This window comes from Asparagus officinalis, chromosome 4, assembly GCF_001876935.1.
Source record: "Asparagus officinalis chromosome 4, Aspof.V1, whole genome shotgun sequence".
NCBI lineage: Eukaryota > Viridiplantae > Streptophyta > Magnoliopsida > Asparagales > Asparagaceae > Asparagus > Asparagus officinalis.
This window is the reverse complement of record NC_033797.1, coordinates 10,298,861-10,310,379: the sequence shown is the minus strand read 5'-3', so window position 1 is coordinate 10,310,379 and position 11,519 is coordinate 10,298,861. Positions and strand designations below refer to the sequence as shown.

Here is an 11,519-nt window from a genome sequence, read left to right as displayed (position 1 = left end):
AAAGTTCCAACCCATACACCTATGGGTTAAACCAACTTAGCCAAGTGCCAATACAACTTGACTAAATATTTTGAGTCCACTCATAGGTACGGACCTAAACCTAACAAAATTTTGAGGTTGTTGGGCAAATTTTAAACTCTAGGATATCAAACTTAATTTAGGGTATTGAAGTGCAATTAACCCTTTTTTTTTTTTTACTTTTTTGAATGGAATTTTTGTTCCATTTTTGCTCACCAGTCTTTTGAAGTCATTCGTTTCTTACTCGTTTCTCCCACCTGTTGACCTATTCAAATATTAAGGTAAAGAGTGGAACAAAGAATAACTATGACATAGATAGATTCATCCTCTTTTAATGAAGCTAAATAATCTTGTGAAGCAAGTGAATGCTTGATATCTGAAGATGCCTGAAACCATATTATTATTCATCAAAGTACTGTATATGCAGCTTAGGCCAAGAAAAGATCAAACATGTCAAACACCAAAGGGCCTATTATTGCTTAGGGACATATAGAGATCTGTGAGATTTTAGTAAAACATACCTCTATGCACGATAAAATTCGGCAAAATACGGAGAATAAGGATAAAAAGTTCTGAAACTTAAATATGTATATCTCTGTCATTTTAGCAGTCATCAGATGATACGATGAGTAGAGTTTCCCTCGTAATTAACTCGAGAAAAATGACATCCAAATCTAAATGAAATGCCTTGATCCAAACTTCACCATCTTCAAGAGTGACGTTGCGCTTCAAAACCCAACTATCACTGTCATAGTTCCCCAAGGCCCAAACTCGTAATACTTTCTTCGATATCGATGCGTATCGCAAACAACCACGCGAGATGCCAAGACGGCTAGAATACACAGAATCCTCCTGAGAAGCAGGATCCCTTTAAAGAACAATGCAATCGGTCTGAAAAAGCAATTACGTACCAAGCCCGACACTCATCTGCCTCTCATCCCATTTGCCTGTTGTCAATGAAAATACTTAATTGGAGAGTGATTATGTTGTGAGAAGCATATATTGACCACAAATTACAATGTCTAAAGATGTAGTATTGGCTGCTTCGAGGATCGAAATATAATTAGAAACATCCACATATATTGTTGTGGTTTCAACAAGCTGATGAGGGAGAGGGATCACAGTGAATAGCTTTCTTGCAGGGTTACAAACATAATACTTAATATTAGAGTCGATTTCGAAGCCGCGACATTAGAGGGAACCAGTGGAGCAATCCAAGTTCCTCAGGTTTGAATGTACCGGCAAAAGATCAAGATTGGTGTTTGCAGATACGTACGTACTTTGCAGGCGATGCAAACAGTCCGGACATGGCGAGAAGGAAATTAAACCTGGTATAATTGTGAGGATTTGAGATGAGAGAGCCGTTGGGATTTTTCGATCTTAAAAAAACCCTGAAAATCACCAAACGCAGCAAATAGAATCACACGAGATTTAACGTGGAAAACCTTTAACACGAAAAAATCACGGGATCAAAGTCAATCCACTATCACCTCCAAATTATAATCTTTTGCATGGACAAAGACTACCAAACCCTCTCTCTCACAATATCCTTAAACCTGGTTACACCCTCTAAAACCCTAATTACAAGAATATTGTCTCTCTCCTTCTCTCTACTCTAAAAACCTAGAATATGACGCCTTATTTAAAGATGCGTTGACCCGCCAAGTTAACTTGGCCTCTAAGAAAACTATTAGAAGTGGGCCTAGCCTTCAAACCCGCATCCGACTTGGAGTTTGCATCGTTACCCAACAAAAGCCAGACATGATTTAGAGACACACCTGAAACGAAGAAGAGATTTTCGAGGAAGAAAACGGAGAATCTCCAGCAGGAGTTCATCAGAGAGATCCATGGATTATTGAAACCCTAGAAGTTGAGCTAGATTAGAGGAATTAGCATTTAGCAAGTTCTTTTTGATACGTATTACACTTACGTATGTATTAAAGATTAGAAGGCGAAATTTAAGAGAACCCTCTTAACTTTAAGATTTTGAGAAAACCCACTTTAATCTTAATATTTTATCATAAAATTCACCTGACAGCGTTAGCCACTATTTTCACATATATAGGTGGATAAAATCATGCATGGGGTATTTTTGCAAGTGAAAACTGTGGTTCATACTTGTAGGGGAAGTTTCTGATAAAATCTTAAAGTTAAAAGGGGGCATTTTTTTAATAAAATCCTAAAGTTAGAAGGGGCACTTATTCATATAACCTACACTTGGGGGGGGTGAGGGGGGGGGGGGGGGGGGGGGGTGAAGGTTACGAGCTAGGATATTCTGAATAAATTACCCGATCTCTATGAATCTGCGATTGAGTAATTTATCATATTCTTTCTCCTGATCAATTGAAGGTAATAATACCATAAGTAGGAAAATGCCATGAACGTGGGGTTATCTAGTTTTAATTTGCTAGTTGATTCCTAAATTGATATTTGAATTTTCTAATTATAATTATTTTTAATTTGATTAGGATTCTTGCGTGAAGAAATGATTAGCATGTACACATGGCATGACATCTTCCTATGAATAAATGCACCATCATCATGTGAGATGTTAATTAAGTTAATGTGCTGAATACTTTCTCATAAATTGGATGCTTTTTTTTGGATTTTTGTGGTGGATGGGTGGGGGGGGGGGGGGGGGGGGGGCGGCTAAATTAACTAATCTCCATAAATCTAAGATCCAACACCATAACAAAGAAATCCAAAGGAACACCCAAATCATCCAACATATGAAAATGCCACTCTTTAACTTCCTTATTCCATCTCAACCCTTAGAAACGCCCATATAAACAACACATCATAAATAAACCGCAATATAAGTTTGTACAAAAGTGAAAGAAAGCCAAACACAGACAACAATTTCTTTAATACCTCTGGGGTTTTGACAAATTGGAGACATTTTTATAGAAGATTAGAACTGACCGCTCAAACTAGACAATAACAACAACAATTGCTAAAATAGCACATTTGTCATCCTTCTGATTCCTTGTGAGAGATGAAATTAGTTTTAAACAACTCACAAGTCTCTAAGAAATAACATATTTCACTGATATAATTCAGAGCTACTACTAATTTCATAAAACCGAAAAACTAAGCTTCATCAAATACCACAAACAGATCCAGGAGCAAATAGAAAAGGGAGCCATAAATGTAAGGAATGTTTACGATATTAAATTTATCTAGCCAAGAAAGAATATATGAAGTCATCCATAGGGGAAAAGAAAGACAATATCGCCGTGATCCCTGAAGCTGAGCCGCTCCCATCGCAAACAAATCGAATAAACACCAATCACCATATCAAAATGCCAAGCTTTTCCCTCTCTTTCTTTTCTCCATCGCAACCTTCTCAATGTACCCCAAGAATAACAATGCCAACCAACATTCTTTCAATTTTTCGCGGTTTGTTTTGCCCCAACAGCGAAGAATTCAGTAATGACCTCAAGTGGCATACCCTTTGTTTCTGGAACCTTCAAGTAGACAAACACCAAAGATATAGCGCACACAGCTGCATAAATTCCGAAAACTCCAGCAAGGCCGATGGAATTGAGCATCACGGGGAGGGTGTAGGTGACAATGATATCTCCGATCCAGAATGTGAGAGCACAGATGGCGATGCAAACACCTCTAACTCGAGTTGGGAAGATCTCGGAGGAAAGGATATTAGGAATAGGACCAAAACCCATAACGAAGCAGCAGAAGTAGACTATAACACTGACAGTGGAGAGGACAGCGTGGAGCATTTGGCCGAACTCTATCAAATTGGATATGACTAGTATGACCAATGTAGTGATAAGAATCGGGATCGTGCTTAGAAGAAGAAACCTGTCATTAGAAGAAACGGTAAAAGAGTAAGTCAAAAAGTAGTCTAGACGGGGGGTGTGCGTGCTAAGAAAATAGTTCAAGGGTAAAAGAGGGCTGCGCTTTTTTTTTTAATTACATTTTTTAAGTGGTTGAAAGTTACTGTAGCTGGGGCAAGGTTGATCCACATAGGAGGACCGATACGGTATCTTTCAACTCGTTAATCCAGCATAGGTAATTACCAGGATATAGTTTTTTTTTTAACAAAAAAGCCTAGGCATGAGTTTTTGTCATGGGAGTCCCTCACAAACTTTCATTTGAAATTAGTCCTCAAAAGTTTGCATATTTGAAATTAATCCCCCACATCTTTCATATTTGAAATTAGCCCATCAAATCTTCATATCTTGTAATTATTTCACAGAATCTTTGAAATGTTATAAATTATCGTTTGTTACATTTGTTTTCCAAATTATTGACCACGGTTGGGTAGTGGTTAATCCAGCATAGGTAATTACCAGATCAACCAAAATCAACATCAAAATCCACCAAAATTAAGCTCAAATCATTAGTTTTAAATCTAATATAATATTTCCGCAACTTGTACTTCAGTGAAGATTTTTTCAGGGTTTGGATTTGGGCAGTATGGGTAAAACTACAGCGCCCAAAACTATTAAACATGAAGAAATATTTATCTCAATTTCAACTAGCCTCTAAGTAACTAATTTTAAATCACTTAAAAAATTTACAGGACTAATATGGAATAAAAAACTATATAAACATATGTTACCTTTTATGTAGTTTTCTTTCCATTTCAAGTATAGTAGGAAAATGATATTTCAATTTCCATATACTTTTGCATTTAGTAGTAGAACTTTGAAATAGGATTTATATTTTCATGTGGTTTTATATTTTTGTGATAAAATTGTGAAATGAGTTTATTCCAATTACATAAAGTTTGGGTACACCTACATACATATATTTAGAACCTTTTTGTCAAACAACAACCGTATATACTACTGGTAGTAGTAAGACTTCTAATACTATGTCGGAGGTGGGCTCATCTTCGGGGTCAAAAATTCTTTCCTTGCCCGAGGCAGGGACGGTGGTTCCTCCGTATGAGCATCCTATTAACCCCCTTGGTTCCTCCAGGGGTGAGCCTGGAAGGTTATTCAAAATGGTTGTCAGATGCTATTCATGAGATGTCAGGGCGGGCAGCTAGTTGCTCTTCCTCATTAGGGTATTTGATATCCACTCCTAATAACGAGAGCGTGGGAGAGATGCATAATATAATGGATCCACTGAAAGAGCCCCTGAGTAACGTACACCCCACGAAACACTTAAAAGGATAATAACTAAGAAGTGGCAAACATCCTAAAACTTTCTTGTTTGTGTTTCTTTCTATTTATTTTATGTGTTTAAAGTTTAGAGTATAACCTTCTTCCTGCAACATCCATGAATCTCATGGCAATACCAATAGAAGGGAGCATCAACAAGGTAACAAGGGCACTTATAAGGATGGATGCTGATGTATTGCTGAGGCCAAGGTTAGAGAGAAGAACTCCGACACCGGCTTGCTCAAGAATCTGAGGTGTGTAGTAGAGAACACCGTTGATACCAGAAAACTGCAGATGAAAAGAACTCTTTAGAATTTTTCACCACGACTGGATTATAGAAAACCTTGAAAGAAATCAACATATGAAAAGGGGACTAAACATATTAGCTAATGCCGATAAAATAATTCAATGTGATATTGTTCAGAATGCTTGTAGTCCTCAATCAGAGATGCATGTAGTTCTAACAGTTTGATTTTGTATGAATTAATTGAAATATAGACTGGAAAGAGCAGAAAAGGTACAGATAATACAAGCACTTCAGGTACATCATTGCTAACAAGAAATCATCCAAAATGAGGTTATTTCAATCAACGATGTATATCAAACATAGTGTAAAACTTCAGAAAATGAAATTACAACATCTCATTGTCATCTGATGCTGTCAAGAAACATACTTAAATTTATGGAAGGAACAGTTTTAATCAGGAATTCATTTAGAAACTTTGATCACTAAAGGCAAGACTGCAAGTATATGATATTTTTACCTAAATATTAACGACACCAAATATGCATATATATATATATATATATATATATNTAAATTATTAAAACTCTTTACAGTTAGTCCCTCCATGTTTCATATTTTGATAATGTTGCATTTCTTTCTCATTATCAATGTCATCAAAGATATCACTGCCCTTCCAATATAACATTACTTACCTGCTGAAGGATTTGGAGCCCAACCCCAACAACCAACGCATGCTTGACTCCAGGTTCAAGAAGATCGGACCATCTCGGCCCTTTAGCAGCTTCCTCCGACGGATGAACCATCGCGGGTCCCACCGGATGCTGACTCCTGAGATCCTTTGAGAAAAGTGCAGGCTGGCTCACCAAAGCAGCAGCTTGAACAAACTCGCTTTCTTCTGGCATGTCACCTCCTTGTATAGAAAGAATCGAACCTCTTCGCGACGAAGAAACTCCCTCATGAAGATAGATTCTCTTGAACCCTCCTTCTTTCTTCCCATCAGTACCTTCTCTCTCCGACCATTTCCATGCTAGTTGCCATCCTCCACCAATACCCATCGCCTCTCCGCTTGCTCCCTGAAGCAAACTACTATTCCTCCTCATATTTAAAACGCTCCCGTTAGTTCCATGTGGGCCCATGTCCTTCCCATCCGTGCTCGTTGCTTGACGAGAAAGCAAGGGGCTATGTAAGTGGTCATCAGAATCACCTCCAGTGCCATCAGATGCATAGTCATCTTCTCTATGACCAGTCTCCTCATCCCACTGCTCAGTCTTCGGGTGTTGCCCTGCCACACTAAACATGCTGCCAAAATTGGGAAACATTGAGTTTCTCATGCTTCCTGATTGTGGTAAGTTCTCATGGACGCTCCCAAAGAGGGTAACCAAAGGATCCATAAGAGCAATGCTGCCTTGGTTCTCCATGCTACCGTGGCGAGAGACGATGCCGAGGGCACTTCCGAGCATGCTCTGTCCCTTTGCAGGCCGCGCGATCCAGGATTGACCCTCCTCAGGTCCATAAAGGGTGATCTGTTCCTTCTCCATAGCTGATTCTTGATCATCAGCAAGTTCATTGGCAGGTCCTATTATGTACTCCTCAATGGATGTATCTCCTCCTACACCCAAGCCTTCAACAAGAAGTGCCATTTCTCCTGTATAATACAACCAAGGATATAATATAAGATTTTATGAAATAGAGCTAACTGTGATGGAAATGTAGATTATAACAGGTGAGGTAATCAACTAGTCTGAAGAATTGAGCATAGCATTTTCAATATTTGAGAACAATTTTCACGAAGGCCGATATTATGAAGGGTTAATTGTAGACTATCTCTATAGTTCTTAGTGAAAATTTTGACTCTTTTACCCCCAATAGACATATTTTTCCAAAAAAAAACATTTTCTTTCCCTGAAGGTAAAAGAGTCAAAATTTCATTCAGAAGTCTATCTGCAATAATAGAACTACAGATGTAGTGAATTCAATTTGGCGATAGAACAGAGGGTCTATCAGCAATTAACCCTATTATGAATGTAAATGGTAGCTAGCCAAAAGTAAGTATCCACTAGAAACAGTTTTCAAGCTACACACGCACCAGAGGGAACATATGAAACTATGGTATATGAGAAAACTGTGCCCACTGCTGGTAGAAGTTACATATTAACTAACAAGTACCACATGAATTTAAGGCAGGAGACAGTAATGATTTAAAGATTTTCCAAGTTCAAAGAAAAGCAAACTTGGTGATCAAAAATTCAAAACTGATCTTAGAGCCCCTAATACTCCAGGTCTTGCAGCCATAAGACAAGCAAGTAGAGCCCCTAGATAACTATATGAAACATTTGGCTGTGTGAGATCATTGAGAATAATTTGGCAGTTGCAAGAGGCCAACACATGATTGAAGTTAAGGGAACATATGATGACGTGGCAATAGAACCAGCTATGCTTTGTGATTAGCATGTTAGGCAATTAAGGAACATGTTCAAAAACTGAGAGTTCTTGAAATGAGAACGTTGAGATGGATAAATGGTAGCATGCTAAAAACGGGCCAAGAAATAGGATTGTATTTGGAAAACAAGACAAAACACCATAAGGTTGAATGAATAATGAGACGGTTAACTAATTGTTTAGAAACTAACATATATTTCGTCTATGAGGATGAGAAGCAGTGGCAGAGGGACACTGCTGCGGGCCATCAATTGGTACCCCTCAAAATTTCAAAACAAGTATATGTATGTATTAAGGGCAACAATTAATTTGTCCCTACTAATTGGTTGAGATAGGACGGTCTTTTCTTTAGAGTAGAGATAATTCTGATATTACTCTAAACTATTGCCCTGTAGCTCCATTTCGGCACATAGACCCCGAGTGAATTTTTCAGACTCTTTACCCCTAAACTGAAAAACAATTTCACTCAAGGTAAAAGCACAGGGTAATAACATCCAAAAGAATTTCACTCAAGGGGTCTATCTACCAAAATTAAACTGCAGGGGCAATAAGTTTAAAAACATCATAGTAAAGAGGAGGTGTGTGCAATTGACCCTAATCAAAATATAAACTTCTCCAAGAACTTATAGCTGCTCCCGCATCAAAACAATGACATATCCACCATATATTTCACCAGACGGATCTTAACTCGGGAAATAAATCAAAAGTCTAAAAATATATCCTCAACAAGAAACTCTGGAGAACAATATATTATCATGCTGGCCATAGAGAGAACCAAGTAAGGTGCACAAACCAACAAAGAGAAACACGAGAAAAGTCACCTGGAGTTTTTCAGTACATCTATCTGTAAACATGTTACCACTACTGTTGCGTATTTTTGGTACTAGACCTATAAGATCCGGAAAATGGAAAACAACTTAATTAACTCAAAGCAACAAAAAAAATACAAAACAAAATTTATTCAATATTCATAGGAATGCCACACACTGTAATATATGCTCTCGAAGCAAATGTCACCAATTAAAAAAAACCAGCAAACATCAAAGATACACATTGTGCACGCAGAAAACAGATATATGTATGTAATTGGGAAAAGAAAGAATATTGCATAACTTAATATATAAAATGATTTTTAATTCAAACAAAACTAAAAATTAGCAGTGTTTCAAACCTGCAACATCTTCCCTTCCACGTAACCTCTGAAGAACCTTTTTCGCTTCAGCCATTCGCCCTTTACTTACAAGCCACCTTGGAGATTCCGGTAAATAGAATATAGTCAAAGCAAAATATATGAGGGAAGGAATAGAAAGAACTCCGAGCATCACTCTCCAATTTGGTTGTGGCATTAATGACATGGTGAACACCATACAATATGAAAGAAACATTCCTCCAGACCCACTGAACTGAGGGAGCGTGTTCAATAACCCTCTAATATCTGCTGGGGCTGTTTCAGATATATAAACAGGAACAAGAGTGACAGCTAAACCGATCCCAAATCCATCAATAAGCCTTGCAATAAGTAACATGTAGACATTTGGAGCCCATAACATCATCAAACCACCGAGAAAGTAGAGAACCGATGAGATTATTAACATGGGTCGTCTACCAAGCCAATCTGACACTGGACCAGAAAATGTTGTGATAATTGTGGCCCCGATTAAGGACATAGCTACTATTAGACCCTCGATGGTAGGTTGAGTCTCTAACTGAAATTCCCTTTTTATGTAAAGAACAGCTCCTGACGAGAAAAGGAGGAAATGAATGATATCAGAAAACCGAATGGTACTCAAACACAAAAAGAATTGCATTGTAAGACTGTTGATTTACTTAACAATGAGGATCGATAGGGAAAATGACACGAAATAAAGTGTTATCGGCTAAGGGGGCTTCTCTCTTCCGTCAGTTTATATACGTCAGATGGGTATCTGTTAAAGGTCTCTTCCACTGCACCAAACCTCCAAATTATGATGATGATTGAGGGTTACAATTTTCTACTATAATATGCGCTCACGGCTTGAGCGTCCTTTCCACACGACGAAACATGAACCCACACAGCTTTTCTTTTCTTTTTCCTTTTTTAAAATATGTTTTAAGTTCGTGCCGGTGGGATTTGAACGTTACTTGGATGTAGCATTAAATGTCCCCTCCAGTGCATCATAATCCAAAGTTATGATGCGGATTGAGGGTTACAATTTTCTATTTTAAAGGTATCAACATATGGAGCCTTCTGTAAACAAACTATAACAAAGTTAGTTATAACTATGAACACCCAACTCTAGGCTGCAATCAAACTATATAGAATTGCTCATAATTCTTTCCTTTCAATTTTATAATTAAATCTATGTAAGTTAACAGATAAGTTGCTCATCTGAGGAAACAATTCAATTACCTGCAATGGTGGCATTGTCCCAGCCTTGCAGTAAATTACCAATTGTAGCGACAATCGCAATAAGTACTGCTCCACTCATCTTTCTATCAAGAGAAGGGACCACAAAATCACAAATAAATTAACCTGCAAGAGAATCCAAGCACAAAATTAAGTCATATAACATAGCATTCAATCTAACATAGATTTCACAAGGAGCAAGATCTGATCAAATTTCGTTCTTATTACAAAAAAAAGCAACAAATCTCAGAAACCTTAGGCCATTCAGATCTATGCACAAAACCGTATCATCATGTGCAGTAAAGCAAAATGAAAAACAAAAATCCATAAAAATAAACCTAGTTGATGTTGAAAATTGAAGGCCACAAAGAAAAATCACGAAAAATGTAAAAAAGATGGACCCATGAAGCAAACATTAAAATCAACACCGCAGCAATACAAATCAAAAACCCACAAATAAATTGATCTAAAAACTGAAACTTGATACCACTTTCATACCTAAAACAAGAATACAAGAGAACCAAGATCAAGCTTGAGAAGCCAGAGAAACACTAAGAGATTCAAGCGGACCCCTTTAAACTGAGCAATGGATCTTTGCGTAAGAGACAAAACATTCAACAAGTTGAAAAACAAAAATAGCCTTATTCTCCTCTAAACAAATAACACTGCTCTCAAGTAAAAAAAATTATCAAGGAAAGTATTAGCTCTCTCAGGGATCTTCAAGCATCTAAATATATGCTCTGTAGAAGTGCCAAAAGAGGGAATTAAAAATTGGGCTTGATCATAGCTGTTCACAATCTGTCAACTGCTATGAGAATCATCTGGGCTTGTTATTACATTGAAAATCAAGAGATTTTACAAATGGGTTTTTTTGTTTGTTTGTTTGCTTTCTCTCTCTAAACCCAGTTGAGAGTGTAATTGTGAACGGGGTAGAGAGAGAAAGAGAGAGAGAGAGAGAGAGAGAGTCGAAGGGCGAAGGCAATGGGAGAGGAACGTGCGTGGATCGCTGCTGATCTTTTCTTTTGCTTGCTCTCTGTTGCTGAGTTTTTTATATGGAGAGAGAAAGAGAGGAACCAATTTTGTGGGTTTTCTTTTGCAACTAATTTAGGAATAAAGGGTGGTTTGCACTTAAATACCCCATAGTTCACCTCATTGCTAACTTTGACACCCTGATGTTTGATTTAGCCCAAAAAACACCTCAAGGTTCCATCAAATTTAACTTTGATAACCAAGCATTTTTTTCTCGCTAAAACAATTTCCTTAAGTGCAACAAAATGTAACTTAATTTGATACCCCA

The 11,519-nt window shown here is 37.5% G+C and overlaps 1 protein-coding gene across 1 annotated transcript; it reads right to left on the bottom strand.

Annotated features, from left to right (window-relative positions):
• Nucleotides 2,851-11,261, bottom strand: LOC109836588 (monosaccharide-sensing protein 2-like). The gene is made up of 6 exons (XM_020404536.1): nt 10,721-11,261; nt 10,226-10,348; nt 9,008-9,574; nt 6,090-7,042; nt 5,251-5,438; nt 2,851-3,840 (listed from the first exon to the last, which is right to left on the bottom strand). The coding sequence occupies exons 2-6, from the start codon at nt 10,302-10,304 to the stop codon at nt 3,405-3,407; spliced, it is 2,223 nt and encodes a 740-aa protein (XP_020260125.1). The 5' UTR covers nt 10,305-10,348; nt 10,721-11,261; the 3' UTR covers nt 2,851-3,404.

What these genes read in the sequence shown, in the direction of transcription:
- LOC109836588 (XM_020404536.1), bottom strand. Translation starts at nt 10,304, where the DNA reads ATGAGTGGAGCAGTACTTATTGCGATTGTCGCTACAATTGGTAATTTA. An exon ending in GGACAATGCCACCATTGCAG is followed by an intron (nt 9,575 to 10,225) that starts GTAATTGAATTG and finishes TTTTCTCGTCAG; the next exon opens with GAGCTGTTCTTTACATAAAA. An exon ending in GGCTCCAAATCCTTCAGCAG is followed by an intron (nt 5,439 to 6,089) that starts GTAAGTAATGTT and finishes TTTCATCTGCAG; the next exon opens with TTTTCTGGTATCAACGGTGT.